The sequence below is a fragment of the Hypomesus nipponensis genome, chromosome 2, assembly GCF_054491055.1.
Source record: "Hypomesus nipponensis isolate SF chromosome 2, ASM5449105v1, whole genome shotgun sequence".
NCBI lineage: Eukaryota > Metazoa > Chordata > Actinopteri > Osmeriformes > Osmeridae > Hypomesus > Hypomesus nipponensis.
The window spans coordinates 18,357,725-18,377,500 of NC_140362.1; the positions used below are offsets into that span (position 1 = coordinate 18,357,725).

The window sequence follows — 19,776 nt, forward strand, 5'->3', positions numbered from 1 at the left end:
TATTAGGGGTGGGAATCTTTTGATACCTCACGATTCGATAAATCAATTCACGATTTCTTATCAAATTGTGAATCGATGTTAACGCTAGAAAACTGATTCGCAATTCATATTCCCCCCCCCCCCACCCCTAGTACTTAGTGCCAAATGAAATGAAATGAGGTTACTAATGCAATTGCTTTATCGGTAAATGCTTTTTGACTGAACTCATTGAAATAAAAATATTTTTTCAGAGTTTCTTTGATTTGAATATTTTTGGGGTAATGTGTGGTGTAGGTCTTAAATTTCAATCTTTATGGTCTTAAAATGTCTTAAATTTGACTAACTGAAACCTGCAGGAACCCTGGTATGTGTGCTCAAGTCAGAAGTAACACGACCAGGAGACCAGATTTAAAGGTATCAAAACCTCTTTATTTGGAAATTAGTACAAAGTTGTATTCTTGTTAAAAATAGTAAAATAGAACAGAACATTAGTTCCATCTCCACTACAGCCTGTATGTACACACTAAGTAGCCAATTGAGTAAGGGAAGAGTTTTATGGGAAGAGAAGGGGAGTAGAGCAGGCCCATGGTTTCACAGGGAATCCAAACTTCTATTTGTTCCAGTCCTCCTTCCCATCCTGTATTTGGTAGAACAAGTGACAGGAGTGCTGAGATGGGCTCTGTCACAATTATCTGTAAACCCCACATATACCTCACAATCACCGTCACGCCACAGTTTGAGGCTTGAAATTATATTCGAGGCTGGATCTGTGAAATGAAAGAAACTACAAATTCTAGATGGTGGGAACATTCATATTTTTCTGAACCCAAAGAGATAAGGAAAGGCAGCATCTAATGACAAAAAAAGTTTTGTTTGAACAGTTAATCTAGAAAATGTTATATAGCATCTCCCCATACCGTTAGTCAAGCCCTTCCCCTGCCACTCAATATAAATGAAATGTTTATTATCCAAAATGTTGATAACAAAAAAAACTAATAAAAAGTTAACGTACATATCTTCTCTAAAGCCATATCCCCTAGTATTTATTTACATCCATAAAACAAAGCTAATAAATTAGAATAGAATGGTTATACTGTTCAGGGATGCACAACTCAAGAGGTGTCACTTGATTTCCCTTTATCCTTCATTCAGATTTCAATTCATGACATTGTTAAACCAGTGTTAACAAAGAGGGTTTAAATGCCCACATATTAGAATTCTCATAATAACTATACATGATTTATTCTACAGTAACAGTAAATGCATGACTTGATTTAAATGATGAATGAAAACCAACAGACACAGCTGACCTTGAAGAACAGTGCATCCCTGAAATCACGTCTGATGTGTGCGTTTGAAGCTGTTTAAAGGTCAGTATCTACGTGTCTGAATGTCTGTGTGCATGTGTCGATGTTTTGAAAGTGCATGTTTGATCATGTGCATTCGAGAGGGTTAACAGTTAGTGCACAAGTTAGTGTTCCGAGAGGATCTGCTCATCAAGCGTTATGGGTCAACATTCAACCAGCTAGTGCAGTAGGTTTGTGTGGGTGTGTGGAGGTTGAGCAACCAGGACAATGTCGTTCAAATCAAGCCTAATACATGTTGCAGGCTGTCCCCTGCGATGCACGCTACATTCTCAGAGCTTTTGTGCAGAAGTGAGGGATTCAAGGGACATGGGAGGATCTCAAACAGACCAATGAGGGTTGCCTATTAGGTGCCTTCTTCCTTCAAGTACCTGACCACATCCTTATAAACAACACTTTAAAAAAAGTTAAGATTAAAAAGAATAATAACTTGAAGGACTGATAAAGAAGAGGCAAATAAATAAATTATTGCAGTTGAAATGGACTTGATGTTGGATTGTCATTCGGTATGTGTATCAGGGTACACACTAAGTTGAAGAAATAAGTATTTCTGGGAAGAATGTAAACCATTAAATAACAAATACTCTTTTTGTTTTCCTCAATCAATGTGCAAAAATGTGTTTGCAGATATAAAATCTATTTTGGGTACATTTGATAGGAGGATTGGTAAACGTAATGCGCGCCAACGGATACAAAATGCAATTCAAAAGTTTGGAAGAAATGTATGAACATGGCCTTAAAGAGGCCTTATGTATTTAGGCCTCCACTCTATTGGGTCAAAGGGGCTATCATAGCCTCAGTAATGGCATAATAACAGCTCAAAAACTGGTATAAAGGTTTAGAGCCTCTACCCTGCTCAAGTCAAAAATAAATCATGGTTTTCAATAATATTTCTAGCAAAACCAATGATATTAATCCCCATTACCATCTTACATTTATGACATCTTCTCCACATTATATTATCTTGTAAAAGTCAAGTTAAGCAATTATCAAACACTTTGTTAATTTCAAAATGCATCACTAATAAATAATAGATTTAAACATACAAACATCCTCTTGTAGGTTCATTTAGTTACAGCAATCATATCCAATTCTCCCTCTATTATAAACAAATGACCGCACAGACCCTTTCACACAATTTCTGATTTTTGTTCCGTTTCAGCAGTGTTTAGCCTTAAAATAATCAACACAGTTCCTTCAACTCAGTCTCTCCCACTCAAACACATTCACCTGAACACACACACACACACACACACACACAAGTAACTGCTGAGCCCAGGCCATTGGCCCAAGATAGCTCTTAAAGTTGCCGTGGTCACTACACTGATTTTCTAGCTAGGCAGCAAGGAGGAATATAAAAAAGTTTGTAAATATTCCTTTCCAGGTGGGTGGGTTTTAAAGAAGACATCCACAAGCAGCATAGAGGGCAGTGCCTGAATATTGTGTACAAAAAAGCACTAACTGTCAGAGCATTGGGTGAGGAGCTCTTGAGATGAGTAAACCCCAGACATTTTAAAGCTCAAGTACAACCACCCAAAATTATGCTAAAGTTCAGGGTCAAACAGACCTCCAACTTCGTTCCTGATTCACTCTTGTTCCAGGACTCCTATTCTGTCCATAGGTTCATCCACATTCAGGAAAAAGTATACCATGGCTACAGAAACTGCCCTGCATGCAAGTGGAACAAGCCAGATGGGCCTGCTTTTATTCATAAAAAAAAAATGTGAAAGGGCAACGATGAAAACAGTAAGTGTCATCTCGTACACTCATAGCTCAGAATGTTTGTTGTTCCTCCAGGCCACAAGGTGGCCACCACCTCCAACATCTACCTCTTTGCCCCCTCCTCAGTCCAACTTCTCCAGCACAGAGGGAACGTAGACCAGGCTGAGCTCGCTGCCAAAGTCGCAGACGATCGCAGCATTGTTCAGCACCAGGAGCTGACGGACGCCCTGGCCGTCGCTGCTCTGGCCCAAGTAAACGGTCTGAAGCAGGTCCCCAAAGTTGAGGTCCCAGAAGGAGACGCAGCCCTGGCCCCCTGTCACCAGAAGAGACTCTGAGATCACCCCCAGGCTGGATCCACAGCCCACTTCCTGGGATAGAGAGAGAGAGAAACAGATAGATGAGATGCAGGTTTATTCAAAGAATATACCGCGAGGGCGAGAAGTATCGAAATAACAATAATATGATGGATTTGAGAATATGTAACAAGGGTAAGAGAGTGCTTTAGAGGAGTAAGAAGGCTCCATTTCTCTTATTCAGGAGGGGTCTTACATACAAACACACCTGCTGTATGGAGTAGAGTTTGATGCCGGTGCTGCGGTCCCAGATACATATCAAATCGTCCAGACCACTGCTAATCACGCATAATGTGGTGCACACCAGCGATGTCACGTCACCGCGGTGTCCATACACGTGACTCACTCGGCTGCCTGTTAGGATGTCCCATAGACAGATGGCCCCATCTTGCCCCCCACTGGCCAGAACCATGGTCTGCAGGACAAAAAACAAAAAAAATTGTCTAACAGGAGAAAGACTTTGCAAAAAAGACACAACCTGATATTAGGGCTATAGCACGGGCGAGGACATCATGGTGGAGGGGCTATGGTGTTGTACAGACCTGGTCGACGTAGATGGCTGTGATTCCCCCAGAATGACCTTGGAGGGTAAAGAGACAACACGAGTCCTCCAGACGGTACACCTGAGACCCAAGCATGGAAGAAAAACGTTATTTTGGGCATTTCGTTTTTTGAAGCAAGTGCAATTCAGGTTTTTCAATAAGATAGGCTTACAATGTTCGTGTGACTGTCTCTGTGTGCCTCGTACGTCCAAAACAGTGTACGTGTATGTGTGTGCGTGTGTGTATGTGAGAGTGAGTGAGTGTGTGGAGTGCATCCTCACCCTGACGGTGTGGTCCTGGCTGCCAGTAACGACCCTTCCCGCCGATGCTCTAAGCACGGTGATGGGCTTCTGGTGGGCACACTGTACAGAGCGGGTCAGCTGACAGCTGATCATGTCCTCGCTGCTGTAGCAGGGCGAGGAGGGCATGCTGCCACGGACGGGCGGCCCTGGGACACAGTCAGATTTGACATGTCATATTACCTTACAAGTTATTTATGACAGATATTATGCTCATAATATGAAGGAATACTTAGTAACTGGCAGTTACACATCACCACCCCACAATGAAAGTTTCATTACATGGTTACTTTCAGACTTTTGTTCACTCTCACCTCTGTACTGCAGCAGGCCCAGAGGTTTATTGATGTCAACAGTGAAGAAGTCTAGGGAACCGTTTAATCGAGCTGCCACAATCCTACAATGATAGAAAAACTAATTGTATGATAAATGTTTTACAAAATATAGACACGTTTTTATAAGACATACATTTAATGTGGTGAGAATCTTAAGATAATTCACCGATTAAAAGACAATCCATTAAGGAGTTTCTGGGAAGAAGAAAAAATTATACATTCCTGCTATGTATGTCAATGTACAGGCATTACCTGTTGTTGAGAAAGGCAAGTGCTGTGATTCCCGATACTCCATCTTCATTGCTGCAGCGTAAAGATCCCTCCACTGCATCCCACAGCTAAAGAACACACATACATATTGACACACCCACAGATGTTTATTAAGTTGCTGCTCATAGTCCAGACTGCTCATAGTCCAACTGAAAATGACACCTGTGACGTCTTTCTCACCTCCAGTTTGCCGCTGCTCCTTCCGGCAGCTATAAGATTCCCCCTGAGTTCCATGGCCCAGACAGAACTGTCCCAGTCTGGGGTCCAGGTCTGTCCCCCCGAAGGGCTTCTGTCCTGGGGCTGAGCAGCCGGGATGTCCCCTAGGCTCAGTCTCCTCTTGAGCTGAGTTCCCGAAGAGGGAGAGGAGGAAATGGGGGGATAGGTCGATGTTGAGGGTGGCTCGTGCTCAAGGTAGGCCTTCTCGACAAGACCCCCAAAATCAAAGCCCTCCCTGGGTGCGGTGGCAAGGTGGGAGGGGGGCTGCAAGGCAAAGTTTGTGTCGATGAGCGGGGTGAGGTCGGGTTGGTCATTAAAAAGGACGGGGTGGGAAGGGGCCGTTCTTCTGCGTAGGGGGTAGCCCTCCTCTCCTGAAATGTCTGAAAGGCCATCCAGGGTCTCTGACCCCAAGCTCTCGTGGTCAGCCATACCCACAGCTTCCCAAACATCACGTTGCTCCCAGCAGCCACTGCTGCTGCTTCGCCGTAACCTAGGAGACAAAGGGTATTCATAAATCCCAGATTCTCATAACACAGTAATATACTAGTCATCAGAAGTTTCATCAGAGATACACAACTTAGACCAGTGACTTGGAACTTAATGCTGAAATACCTGACAGACAATGCAACATATTTAGTTGACTGGAGTGACATATACCATTTACATGGACTATCGTACATATACCTGGCTTTACATGCAAGCACGCTTATGGGATTGTGAGTGAATTTGTTACTGTGTGTTTCTCACCCATTATTAGGAATAACGGTGAGGCAGTCACCGGTCTGGGCATCCCACACGCGAATCTGCCCGGCCAGGCAACAACTGGCCAACAGCATCCCATCACTGGCTAGACACTCAATATCCTAGAGAGAGTTTGTATGTTAAACTTGCTGTAAAAGAGCACCATTTATATTCAAAAAAAAGGTTCTCACAATACAATATGCATTTTAACTGTGTATGTGACAAAGTTTTTCAATAGTTTTCATGAACTTTTCAGAGCATATCATTTTTCAGTTGTTTGTGTGACTGTTTAAGTTGCATATGTAAAACTGTTCCAATTGTATGTTGGAGTGGTTTTCGATATAGTATGTGAATGAGTTCGGTTTTATGCGTGTTTGTGAGAGGAAAATTCTGAAGAATGGTCCCTGATGCATATGCCATGCCTCACCATGCTGTGTCCACGCAGTAGAAGAGGAGAGATCTCGCTGACAGGTGGCGAGTAGCCGTAGTCATCGCAGGGCAGGTCTCCACGGCGACGGCGTCCATGAGGGACACCGTTCTGCCCGTAGTTACGGGGACAGAGGACCCGGTACAGACAGAAGAGCAGCAGTACCAGCAGGACACCTGCAGCCAATCCCAGAGCTGCCACCCTGAGGAGGAGAGGGGAGATGGAAGGGAAAAGGCGAGATTACAGGTTTACATTTACATTTAGTCATTTAGCAGACGCTCTTATCCAGAGCGACTTACAGTAAGTGCAGGGACATTCCCCCGAGGTAAGTAGGGTGAAGTGCCTTGCCCAAGGACACAACGTCATTTGGCAATACTAGCCCGACTCCCTCACCGCTCAGCCATCTGACTCCTTTCAGTTTGGTGTTTATCATCAAAGGTTTGAGATTGAAAACCAGCAACCAGCAAACGTTCATGACCTTGCTACAGAAGTTCACTGACTGATTTAAGAACTTTTTGTTGCCCTGATTGATTCCCTTGCCTGTTGAAAGGAAAAACAACAGCTAGAGTGATCTCTACCCACCGCAAAGCTCAGTAATCAAGATTCTGTTTTGCTACCTTAGGCCCTTTCCAAATATGTATTCTATATTGTCCGAGTCATTAAAACCAGAGACCACAGCTGAATGATAAATACATTTCAATGGAAATGCTTGTAGTATCAGCTTAAAAGGGTGACTACTAAAAAGATACCAGGCACTAGGTGCATTCGACGAGTACAGTTATGTGAAGGAGTATCACCCAAGTATGAAATAGGATTTATTTTGGTTTTATGAGCTAAATATGTCGCTCTTATGGTAGCAGTGACCAGTGGACAGCCCCCTACAGGACACCTGTGGTACAGAATGTGTCACTGAATTGACAACGAAGTCTGACACACTAGTGAGACCAGCTCGACGTGAAATACCAGTCTTTACATGGCCACCAGGCTCAAAAGCTTTTTATCCATCTCCCTATAGCGCATGTTCTTTCACTGACTTTATTACACCAAAAGAAACATGTTGTTGTGGACACGCTAGTTCAAAAATGATTGATAGCACACAGCAAAGGAGTCTGTGCTAATGCCAAACAATATTAGTGTGAGCTCCAGAACATTGTTTTTACCACACCTTTTCCCTCCTACGCTGCCTTTATGTCCTATGGCTGAGCATTGAAAACATGGAGTCTCTTAGCTGGAGCTGAAACAGTCTAAAACAAACTCCTTATCATCTCTATGTACTGTAACAGATCCCATTAAGACCTGAAAATGAGACCTGGTAGTAAGGGCTACTGGCTGATTGGCATGAGGAGCTGTGCCACCTGAAAATCTTCTGCAAATCTAAGTACAGATTTAATGCAGCATTGTTTACAATGATATGTTTGAGATTATTTGGTTGTTGTTACAATTGTTGTTTTCAGCGGAATTATGAAATTATGTCATTGAGATGATTCAACTTGTTGCACCGTCTTGTAAAATACAGACTGTTTCTCAGCTTTAACCATTGTAACACTGTTAGACCTGCTTCAAGTCCTTGATAATCTGCTACACTTTCTACATGGACCATTTGTACTTCAATTTGGATAAAAGCCTCAGCTAAATAAATAATTTATTGTTGGGTCTTCTATGTAAATTTGTCTCAGAACAGTTATTTACAAAAACAACCATAACTTTTGTGACCAAATTTATGCTTTATAGCTTTGAATACAGGTAGCTTTTACTAGCAGTTCCAAGAGAAATGTTTTTGTTGGCAATGTCAACAGACACTAGCCTGCTGCTGTTAAACCTTTGCTCTCGCCTGACATCTGATTCTGAAGGGAAACACCAGTGGTGAGACACACTGCTCAAACTACACAGGATGAACAGCTTCACACACGTGACATCATCAAGCTACTGACATCTTACGAGCGCTACGACAACCAATCATAACCAGTGAGCAGGTTCAGAGAGCAGGTCCTCCCTTTATGAGTAAAGAGAAAAGAGGGTAAAAACCCTCCCTCTTTTCTGAGATAAGAATCAACCCAGTGACAGGCTACACTTGCTCAAACCCGACGAGAACAAAGGGAGTTTCCTTGGTGTATTGACACATTGAGGGCCAGAAGGGGAAAGAGAGGGACCAGTGTGAGACACATTTCATTCTCTTTGGGTACTCCACAATGTGTGACTGGGTATGTACCTGACACTTTAATGAACCAAAACCAGAATCAAAGTGGCCTTGGAGGAAAATAGTTTGTTTATGGCAGCCTTTACCTTTAGACTAGACAAGGAAAATAGAATAAGATAGACACCTATTCTGTTCTATTATACCTAAAGAGCATTAGCATTAGTGGGTAGGTGCCTGTGTGTACAGTTTTGAGGGCCATTGAGATGTCAAGGACGCTGTACATGTGGTTCATTGGGGCTGGTGTGGAAGGAAACAATTGTGTGTGCGCGCGCACTGCAGTACTGACTTGTAGAGCGTGAGGTCGGTCTGTATGTCCGAGGCCTTGGGGATGGGGGGTGAAGGGTGACGCGTGTCCTGGGGGTGACGTGTCTCGATGGCCTCCTGGGGGCTAAGGTGCAGGGTGACGGGGATGACGGGCAGGATGCTAATATACCTAGGACAGGAGGGACAGGCAAATACATTGCGACTACACAATAACACGTTTGGAGCACAACCATAAAGTGCACGTCTCACTTTAAAAAGGCTTAGTCAACATTCATGCACACCTACCTCTTAGCCAGTGTAATGTTGTAGTAACTGAAGAGCGAGGGCCAGTGTCTGAAGGACAGCCTCCTCCAGCCCTCCTCGTCTTCCATCCCCCAGCTGATCTGGGGAACAAGCGGTGCCTGTGGGTGGGTGTCTTCCCTGGCCGACCCGTGGTGTCCCTGCGATTGGTTCTCGGGAAGGGGGGTGGGCTCGGGGGCGGAGAGGACGCTGAGCGTGCTGGTGGGGTCTGCCCCTGGGAAGACTGGGGCGACACCCAGGTGAGAGGGCAGCCCCCCTCCAGCCTCCCCCAGGGGACTTTGTTCTGACACTTGGGCAGTCAGGTAGGTGCGGAGGCCCGCAGGGTCTGTGTAAACCAGGATACCGATCCAAATCACTGTGCCAGCCTAAGGACGACACCAACATTTCAGTATAACATCCGTACAAGTGCAATTTTAAACTTGAATTTGACATGTAAAGCGGTTTGAGTTCTGATGCCCCCTTTGGTAACCCTTTCTACAATAAAAAAAAATAAATTTAAGTTTTACAAATGTCATTACACCAAGATTTACTGAGAAATCAACTAGGCACTGGTCAGACACTAATCCCTCCTACCATAATGATGCGTTGTGCAAGCCGAGTGCGGGCCAGAAAGTAGACCACACGGAGCCTCTTGGGGAGCCTCAGGTTCCTGAAGGTGGGAGCCTGCAAAGTGATGGTGTGGGGGGAGGGGCGCGGGGGTGGCGGTACCTCGCGGGGACGCAGGGGGCCTGGCTTTGGAGCCAGCATCCCCGCCTCGGCCGGCAGCCGGCGGTTCAGGTCGGCAAGCTGTGGGTGTGCATGAGAGGAAAAGTGTGCATGAGAAAAAGTGTATTTGTGTGAGGGGGTTAATTAGTGTGATAGGGAACAAGTGATGTGTCTTACCTCCATGCGGCGGATGTCTATGGACAGCACTGTTGTAAAGAAGAACATCTGCAGGAAGAAGTCGGAGACCAGTCCCACCACAGCAAAGAGACAGAACTCCTACAAAGACAAACCACATCAGTGTACCAGTCAACCGGTTGTTTTGATGTTGTCACTATATTCTACAATGTAGCCTACAGAAGTAAAACATAGAACAAACTTGAATGAGTAGGCGTGTCCAAACTTTTTGTATGTGTTGGTTACCTGAATGGCCGGCACCAACGTGAAATACCCGATGAGAATGATGCAAAGCTCGGTAGCCATGTTTTTCATGATAGACCAGCTCTCATTACTAAGGCCTGAGAAGGAGAGAGTGTTGTTAAAACTAACCCACAGCAGACATTGAACAAGACTCGACACTTATCTTAAACGCTACCTCAAAGACTTAAAATGTGATTGGAACTTGCAAAATAATTTCATGCGAACGTGTGTTTTGTGCACAGTCATTGCCTCACATATGTTTTCTCCGCATCTTGATTACTGAAACAAGCACACGCACACAGCAGCTTACCCTGGGCAATGCGCAGTTTCACCTCAAGGTCAACCGGGGTGGACACCACCGACTTGGTGAGGACGAGAACATTCTCAAGACCAATCACCACCACCAGGTAGGGAAATATCTCTCTGACATAGGGCAGCACAAAGATATACATCATTAAAATGAATCGTACTAGGACCATAACCACAGTTTCTGAATCGAAATTGATGATATTGCATGCATATAACGGGGCGTACAGTAAAGTGAAGACAGTAGTCAAACCAAACCAAAATGTCAGAAGTGATGACAGTTCTCTGATTAAAAGACATTAGGGAACACAAGGTTGGTGGGTCTTATGCCTTCAATATTACATAAAGCTCAATACGTCAACACGGCACCACATCAAAACAGCGGAACTTGAATGAATCTCAGTATTTATGGAACACTGGGGAATGTTTGTAGGTGGATCTTGCTCAGTGGTGGTTAGATAGTGAGGTTAATTCCACTCAAGGAGATTCCCTTATTTTCAGTGCTCCACCTTTACTTTGCTTAAACAGGGGGAATGGATGTGTTTTTGATATGCAAGTGTTTTCTCACCCTCCGTTAAGAGTTGGTGTTAGGCCGAACAAAGTGCAGAGCCCCACAGACATGAGCAGAGAGCTCAGGACCGTTACCACAGCAGCCAGCGCTAAGCCCCATTTGGACTTCACCATGTCAATTTTACCTGTGGAGAAATGTTTTGTTTTTTAATATTATGTACCACACATATTTGTTTATTTTACATCTCCATGTATTGGGAGTCTATATGGGAGTCAAATAAATGGCTACAAAATACAATAGTTTACATTTTTGGCACACTTTCCAAAACTCCAAGTGTCAATCAATAGTTCTGAGCTAAAAATCTGTTTTTTTATGGCACACGTTGGTCAGTCTTATCGAAGGGCATTCTTGTGATGGAGTTTAATGTTCCTGTTTGCGAGGATAATCCCAGACTGGAACAGCCTTGGCTGGGGCTCAGACAGACCCTGAATATACAAATGTGTGTGAATGTGCACACACACACACACACACAAACAGGACTAGTTTAGCTGAAGGTACCTGGTGTATCAAGGACAGGGACACAGACGGAGACTGAATAAAAGGGAGGATGGGAATAAATGGAAAAGGACCCGCCGACGCAAGCACACTTACGTGTAGAGAAGTAGATATAGGCGAACAGAATGATATAAGTGGTGACCAAAGGGATGAGCTCAGCGATGCCAATTTCTTCTTTGAAGTGGACATGCACCATGTGGTCCTCCCTTAGGCTGCAGTTCACAGAGGGGTGCAGCTGTTTCAGACGTGCCCGCAGGCTGCCCAGGAACCTGCACATACAGACACATTACTTGAGGATATATATAACCAGCATTTAGTGCACCAGTATAAAAGAAGAAAAGTTTAATTCTGATAGATACTGTTTAGAAAAAGTCTACATTCAAAGCTACATTGGTTTGACCAAATGTACAGAAAAATGGTTATGGAGAGGCAAGGGACTGGGGTTGCTATATTCCAGGGCAACGTTCAAACAGATGTAGTAACAAACCTGGCGTCATAGTTTCCTAGCGCCATTGTGATGGTGTAGGTGACCACCCTCTTCCTGCTGTAAAGGGTGACGCCTGTGTGTTTCCCTGGGACGCCAAAGAGAAGGTCTGGAAGACACACAAACACACATACTTAATCAGCAACACAAGATATCTGCACTAGTCTATGCATGCAGTTACAGCAAAGTCAGGATATAAAGATTAATCAATTGCACCTAAACAGTTAGTTGACTATGAAGGGAGGACAACACACACAAAAAGTATTTTGATTTTGCATTTTGAAAAGGCAGAAGGGGATGAAGGTAAATTGGATAAAATCCAAGTGAATGGAATCATGGTATTTGACCTTTTAGACAGGTCTTTAGGAGCAAGGGAGAACTTGTCTCTGACCACAAAGTCATAATTTGTTTAGATCCTGTTGGAGAAATGTGGGTCCCACTCTGGACAATACCCTATCATTCCCTCCCTCCCTTTCTACCTCTCAGTGTAGCAGAGGTATGCAGGCCTTTGGGCTCATGCTGGTGGACGGTTTTCAGGAGGTCAGGGTCCGAGTCGAAAAGATCCCGCTGGTTTTGCCAGTAGTTTCCAGGGGAGATCAGCAGACAGGCATGTTCCGGCAGAAGGGCTTGCATGCGCCGAAGCCCTGGCAACAGGTCTGTAACTTGCAGGCAGAATGCCTCCAAGCTTCGGACCCCAGAACTGCAGCGAGAGAGAGAAATTCCTAAATACATTGTGGAACTAACACCGCTTAATTAATAAATAACTTTTTTTTTTTTTTTTTTTTTTTTTACTAATTCGCTCCTAATTCTCTCCTAAATGTATACATTATAGACATGGTTAAACGGTGAAGCCCAATTAAGACTGACTGTACCTGTCAGAGTATACATGGTTGCGGATCTCCTCCAGCAGGCTAAAGACCCTGCCGAGCGGTGAGCGAAACACGTCCACCGGTACCAAGCTGCTGTCCCAGGGAGACACTGCCGCCTTCACCAACACCTGCTGGATGTACGCCACAGGAGGACCCTGGTACTACAACCATGCACCGCACAGGAGGGTAGGAGGGATAAGGGATGACAGTTGAATGCAAAATAGAAAGACAGGGACAGAATGACAAAGAATATTACCTTGCAGCTTTTTTCGACAGAGAAATTGCTTTTCTCAAGACAAGAGTCTTTGCTCAGATTTGCCATCTGTACAGAATAATCATTAGGAGTATTGCAATCTCTGAGGGTCCTACTGCCGTTGGCTGTGCATCTTACCCAGTCAGGTCGTTCACCAAGGTCCCCCTGGGGCTCATGGGAAGGGACATTGTAATCTCTGACCCCAGTGGTGAACTCTACTGGGCCCGTACCTGGCAGAGGCAGCCTCAACAGAGGGTAACTAGTAAACAAAAAGACAAGGGAAAAGATGGACATTAAGAATATTGTTTTTTTTAAACCCATTAGCTTAGATGTTACACTCGGATACCACTATAAATCTTTCTCTCTGGGGTATTACGTCTGTTTCCAGTCATAGTTGATAACCAAATTACTACATTCTTTCCCTGAATAGAGTTTAAAATGTTGTTCTGTGAGACGTGGGACAGGAACAGCTAAATCACAGGACAGATGTTCTGTTCTTCGAAGTAGAAGGGGTTAATGAAAGCACCTCACCACTTCTCAGTGTTCATCTATAAAGACGTCTAAAGCATTTGTGACTGTACTTCCTGAAACATGACATGTCAGACAATGATTCCATTCAAGCATTGAAGATGTATTGGGAACATGACAATCCATTTACAAAACAAGACCCATTCATTTATGTAAAATGTCTGTGTCATCTTGGAGGAAACTCCTTGTTGAAGAATGCTGACTGACCTGGAGTATGATTAGGCTGTTCACAAATCCTTACAAGGTCACTGGAAAATGTATTTCCAGGTAAGCGCTTAACACACAAGGGTGGTCCTACATTTTTGTTCTGTGCTGAATTTCCACACAGGCAATAAAGTTCTGCCCCGATCCACAGCCTTGCCTTCTCTGTCTATTTCCATTTGATTTCCCTCCCTCTGTCGTTTTCTTTCTCTAAGGTCACTGTACCTCCACAAAGGACCCTTTTGTCCCCGTGAGAGCACAGTCCTGTCGGGCAGACAGAGCCAGGCCCCAAAAACCCCCAGTCTTACTCTCCAGAGGCCACTTTCTCACAGCCCTCTCCTGTGTCTCGCTTTAACCTCCCCTTCCGGCTCTACTACACACACAATGCACTCATATCCACCTTCAACCAGTCAAACGACTGTTCGGAATCTGCACTACAGCACAGGGGCATATGCTTAAAGCACTCTTCAACAATTATTTGCAGAGGGAGCTTGCATTGACTTTATTAGCCAAATTCCATATCAATCATGTTTCAGTTATTGATTTGTTGATCTGTGATTTTCAACAACAAAAAAATGTTGGCATAAAGCAGACCCAACACGCACACATTTCCCTTTCCGGTTTATTACGTACCAGCAGGTCAGGATACTGGCAGAGGTAAAGAGGATGATGGGCACCGGGTAGGAGGCACAGAGCAGCCCGTGGCGGTAGAATGCTGCTGAGATCTTGTCCCGCAGACGCTCTCGCACAGTCATTCTGGGGGGCGGGGTCAGCTGCCTGCCATCAGGGGGAGCCAGGTGGCCGAGGAGGTTGCGCCGCGGGGCATCCAGGGACCTAAGGGACCACAGAGGAGTGATTTTAGGTTTACATTTAGCCATTTAGCAGACGCTCTTATCCAGATCGACTTACAGTAAGTACAGGGACATTCCCCCGGGGGAAGTAGGGTGAAGTGCATTGCCCAAGGTAACAACGTCAATTTTCACAGCCAGGAATCGAACCGGCAACCTTCTGATTACTAGCCCGATTCCCTAACCCCTAACCGCTCAACCACCTGACTCCATAGGTTTAGGCTTCAGGTCCACAGAAACAACCAGACAGGTGTATCAGCGATAAAAACCCACACAGGTTAAATTTTGTGTCACAGTCATTGTATTTGATACAATAATAAACTTGAAGTAGATATACACTCTAAAGCAGGCGTATTCAATCCTGGTATTCAGGGTCCGCTGTCCTGTATTTTTTAGGTGTTTCCTTGCTCCAGCTAGAACTGGACGATATATTAAAAAAAAATGATATCTCGATATTGTCAAAAAAAAATTACAATGATTAACTATGATTAATGATTGAGTTAAAATACAAAGAAGCAAAACTAAATAGCAGCAAAAAAATCAATAAACAAAGATAATTAACAGAGATAAAACCATATATTAACAAAAACACCAAAGGAATATTGCACAAGGGGGTTAATCACTAAATACCACACAAAAGAAGTAACTACAATTTTTAAAGCAGGGCTGTAATTTCAGTAGTTCTCAGACGCATTTTTGCGTCTTCCGTGATATAGCTAGGTAGCTATTATATCGTTTACCAACTACACAGTTACTTATTTTGTGCGGTATTTGGTGACCTCTCCCACCGCCATCCAACCAATCATATTTTGCACGACTGCGGTTGACATTTAACTGGCTAAGCCACAAAAATGTTGTCCTTTCTACTACTCGGGTGGGCACTGGAGTGTCATGCCCTCAGGATTATGTAAATTCCAGTTCATTTAGAATCCCATTAATGAAGGTAAGACTATCACGGGAGTAATTAAGTATCAATGTGCTGTTCTTTAAGGTTTTTTCTTAAAGTTGTTTTCCAATTTTCTGTGGTAGTAGACCATGTCACGGTGTATGACAGTGTAAATTGTTATTAAAAAATAGACTAAATGTAAACACAGCCAGACAATGCACATTTTAACACCAAAACACAACTTATGTTTTACACTAGAATGACACTGCTTGCTTTGTCACCCTACCACACTAACTCAGTCACATGGCATTAGCCAGCCTATAGCTCATGTTTGCCATCCCAAGAATAAGTGTTGTAACTTTAGCAGAGACTCAGTACTGCAGACAAGACTTGCTTTGTTCTGTTGCCATTGCCTACCTGTTGTAGGAAGTCCTGGCTCCCCCCCTCGCTCCTGACCATTTGCCTTCTCCAAAAGCACAGTGTCTTGGTTGTTTAGGTCTATTGGAAATCCTTGACCTAAACAGAGCTCTCTTTTCAGACACCTCTGCTAAAGTCCGTGATTGCTCTGGCGTTCTACCGCAAGAGAGCTCCGGAAACATTCCCCGAAGGAATTCACCTTTGGAGTCGCTTGATCTTGGACTATAAATACACCGAGCAGTAAACACAAATCAACTGTACAGGTTCACACTAATACAATACGCATGGCTAGCCAGGATGAACAGACTAGACTTGGATGAAGCCTTTTCCTGTTAGTAGGTTTTACACCATAACTTCTGTCCTCCACTTCATTCTTACAATACACTCCAAAATAAGAAATACCTCCATCACTTTCTCCATTTTTCACTTTAGCATAGTAGGGTTATGTTCGGTTGAGTACAGGACAACGTCTCTCCGTCAGTGAGTTAATCTGGGATTGAGCTGCAGTGCAATGAGGCTCAGGGCCATCCCTGCCACCACCCCCTCCCTTATTCACTCACTCCACTGTACTGTATGCTATGAGTACAGGTTAAGAGGGAACAACCTGTGTGTATGGAGATTAGAGAGACCGTTTGCACATAACAGAATACATAGGCCTTGCTACTTTGTCACAAAGTTTCGGGTTGGCATTAAGATTATTAAACTACAGATCAAGGCCTTCATGAGTTCTGGCACAAGACTGTTGGGAGTTCCAGACCCCTGTGCATGCAATCCTTCATCTTAGAACTGTGGACTCTCTCAACATGCTATACTTGCTTCAACCAGACAACAATGCAGGTTCGGATAACCAATGACATAAAACATTACCACCAAACAGCCAAAATAAACTCTAATATTGCAGGGCAGCAGCAAAGCAATTCATCTGAAATATTTGTTGCTCTCAAAAATATAGCCTATTAATTATGTATCTAGTCAATTCATTCAAGAATGCACAACCACGCACAGTTGTAATAATGCTTACTAATTATGATGTAATATTGTTTTACCTCCTCTTGAATGTCCCCAATCTACAGGCATCTCTAGGGCCTACGGAGTCTATATACACCCTAAACAGTTACTGCATGAAGTGCTAAGCTTAACATTCAGACAAAAGGTCAGCAAAAGTATAGTGTACGTTGATTTACTTCACAGCAATTATAGCAATATCGATCCAAAGTTAAATGAGATTCAGAAATGAGTTCACTTAATCTCTAGACAACAGTTTACGCGTAAATCGTGAGCAATGACAGAGTAATGGTTTGAGTGTACCACAATGTGGGCAAATGTTTGTGGGTGTTATTGCATTAACTCTTTTATAGCTGTACTTCAACGCAACAACATTGCCAGTCAATAATTAACCAATAATAAACGCATAATAAGACCGAAGACCTTTACAAAACCGGTGTAAGATTTCATTTGATATGAGCTCAATTGAGAGGCTACACTTCCCATCTTTGGTTAGGTGATAATCGCGTGTGGTGATGAAAAATAGCAGGGAGAAACTTTTTTTCACAGATCTCAATTGACGAACTGTTAATTCTTCATTTTTACATAGAATCATGAATGTGCTTGCTTCTGCTAAATTGAAGCTACTGTAGCAGACCATCTCTCCAAGGAATGCTCACAAAGTAGTGATGCAAGACTGTCGCAATATCGTGGAAACTCTTGGAATCTCAGCATAGACTAAATCCATTAGACATCTTCCAAATACAATTATCAGTAGTATCATTGTGTTGTTGGTACTTCAGACAGCGCTCAAACCACATTCAAAGTGAGAAGCTAGGTCCCTTGTCCTATATGGTGTGGATTGACGAATTTGGACAAACATGCTAGCTAGCATGTTAGGAGGAAGCATGCGTTATTAGCAAACTGATCCAATTTGCTGTGTCATTCATACTGTGACTGATAACATAGTGACGTACCTTTAAAGCTAGTTAGTATGGTTAGCTATTGTCTGGAAAATGCTAAACTCATACTCATTTCCAGTTAAGCTATCTGTTTGCCTTGAAGACAATACACCTCGTGAGCCCCCGAGACCAGTGTCCGCGTGCATGCGTGCGGTGTTTATGTTTATCTTAAATAATACTAGACTAGCGTAATCGCTTTAGCAAGCTTGCATCATTAGGCGGACAAACTAAGACCATTGTAAAATCCAATACAGCAATACAGACACTCAGAAAGTCAGTTCAAAGTGGCAAACCAACGAGCTAACGCTAGCTACTACTTGCCTGGTTAACTTTATCTCCTGCTTGGACCTTTTCGCTTAGTGCAGTTCCCGAGGTCTAGTCGTGGTTTACTTATAATAGCTTATTGCCAACTATGTTCTAAAGTTACTAAGTCGGCAACTTTGAAATATACGGCGACACAGGAATAGCACCTCTGTAACCATTTCAAATCATCGGTCTGTCAAAGTAGGACCTTTCCACTCCGACCCTTCACCCTTCATAAAATGTGTTCACATTGCGCCATCTCGTGGTTAATTAGATCAAAGGTACATGCTTTCAAAAATATTATCTTTACTTGGCAATAATTTCCCAAAACCTTTATATAGATGCATTTCATGTTTTTGTTTATTTAATCATCTTTGTCCAAACCTCTGATCTTAGTTGTCATTCAGGCCTGTATGTTCAGTCCAGTGCCAACAAGTATTTCAAGATGTCACCCCTCCAACTCAAATCTAAGCAAAAACAGAAACTAGACACAGGGCATTTCTCTATTTACATTATATTCCATTCCTGGTCCTTTATTATCTGATGAAGTTAACAAAGTTCTTCTCCTTAAACAGAAGGGTCTAAAAATGATAAAAGGATGGCTTAAGGTTGATTGGCGGCTGGACTTAGAGGACAGCATTGGATGTCCCACGGGCAAAGAAAGAAGCCCCCTTGTCATGGACCTTGTACTGAAATAGTTTTCTCTGGTTCTGCTGCCTGTAGCCTTGTCCCCGCCAACACACTTCCACCTGAGGGCAACACACACACACTTTAGTTAGTTTTCCTTTTCATAACTAGCTTTCACTTGTTTTTCTCTATACAATACCAAACAAACAAGCCATCTTACCTGTCCATGGATGTCCTTGCAGTAGCCTGTAGAGAGTCCTTGTACCTTGAGTGTAAGACTGCATTGGTGGGTCAGACCTCTCATGAGTCTCTCTGAGCTTTCTTCATCATTATCCACCTCTTCCTCATCCTCCCCCTCACATCGTACTAACATCACCATGCTACCCTACAGTTTAGAGTAGAAAAAAGGATGCATGTCAAGTTACAACTGTGAATGTATTTCAGAGCATGACAAAATATGAGAAATATATATATTTGTGTGATTCAATTTAACACAGGGATCCTTAAAGTAATGTGTGTGATATGTTATAATGTCTTCAGCAACTGTTTATATTAGTATGTGTATGCATGTTGTTTTGCAGAGGGCTACATCTTACCTGGAGCTCAGAGCAGATGGTGGCCTTGCAGTAGTGACTGAAATCCAGTGCTGATTCAACACTAACTCCAAGACTTAGAAGAACACTGAGGTCATCCACCAGGAGCACAGGGGGACCCCACTCCTCACTTTCTGCCACAACACTACCACACACAAACTTATACAGCTCTCTCAGGCCTGCATCAGAGTCTCTAAGGATGAAGAAAAAACGTTTCTTACTGTCTCTCTGTGTGTGTGTGTGTGTGTCTGTGAGTCACGAACCATCAGTTATTAAGAAGTTAAATTACCGTAGAAAATGATATACTGACGCTGATTT

General features: G+C 43.4%; 2 protein-coding genes and 2 long non-coding RNA genes across 8 annotated transcripts in view; 2 read left to right on the forward strand and 2 right to left on the reverse strand.

The window, feature by feature from the left end:
• Positions 1–386: 386 nt before the first annotated feature.
• Positions 387–18,497, reverse strand: scap (SREBF chaperone). Of its 2 annotated transcripts, none has more exons than XM_084709607.1 (23): positions 18,257–18,497; positions 14,472–14,672; positions 13,248–13,368; positions 12,860–13,017; positions 12,467–12,687; positions 11,991–12,096; positions 11,600–11,772; positions 11,006–11,132; positions 10,442–10,554; positions 10,135–10,229; positions 9,892–9,990; positions 9,583–9,795; positions 8,995–9,374; positions 8,732–8,878; positions 6,249–6,450; positions 5,828–5,943; positions 5,045–5,570; positions 4,847–4,932; positions 4,574–4,656; positions 4,242–4,408; positions 3,961–4,041; positions 3,627–3,833; positions 387–3,433 (listed from the first exon to the last, which is right to left on the reverse strand). In XM_084709607.1, exons 2-23 carry the CDS (start codon positions 14,591–14,593, stop codon positions 3,188–3,190), a joined length of 3,789 nt encoding a protein of 1,262 aa, XP_084565733.1. In that variant the 5' UTR covers positions 14,594–14,672; positions 18,257–18,497; the 3' UTR covers positions 387–3,187. The 2 variants fall into 2 exon arrangements, with proteins under 2 accessions (XP_084565733.1, XP_084565724.1); XM_084709598.1 differs by lacking the exon at positions 18,257–18,497 and adding an exon at positions 15,990–16,856.
• On the forward strand, positions 8,290–11,234 carry LOC146301166 (uncharacterized). The gene is made up of 3 exons (XR_014768862.1): positions 8,290–8,449; positions 10,421–10,538; positions 11,017–11,234. It is a non-coding gene; the product is annotated as an uncharacterized LOC146301166 (long non-coding RNA).
• The window catches only part of LOC146301167 (uncharacterized), a 4,851-nt gene continuing 641 nt past the window's right edge, over positions 15,567–19,776 (forward strand). Inside the window, exons 1-3 of the long non-coding RNA XR_014768863.1 lie at positions 15,567–15,629; positions 16,111–16,320; positions 19,447–19,776. The exon at positions 19,447–19,776 is cut by the window's right edge and continues 641 nt beyond it. This is a non-coding gene — a long non-coding RNA (uncharacterized LOC146301167). The remainder of the gene's footprint in view (positions 15,630–16,110; positions 16,321–19,446) is intronic.
• The window catches only part of elp6 (elongator acetyltransferase complex subunit 6), a 1,928-nt gene continuing 732 nt past the window's right edge, over positions 18,581–19,776 (reverse strand). Inside the window, exons 4-7 of one of the 4 annotated variants that reach the window (XM_084709627.1) lie at positions 19,769–19,776; positions 19,462–19,651; positions 19,086–19,250; positions 18,581–18,987 (exon numbers count right to left, since the gene is read on the reverse strand). The exon at positions 19,769–19,776 is cut by the window's right edge and continues 93 nt beyond it. In XM_084709627.1, coding sequence (XP_084565753.1) covers positions 18,865–18,987; positions 19,086–19,250; positions 19,462–19,651; positions 19,769–19,776 — 486 coding nt within the window. In that variant the 3' untranslated portion in view covers positions 18,581–18,864. Of the gene's footprint in view, positions 18,988–19,085; positions 19,251–19,461; positions 19,652–19,747 lie in introns of all 4 variants that reach the window. The other 3 variants (XM_084709647.1, XM_084709637.1, XM_084709619.1) reach the window with 3 other exon arrangements.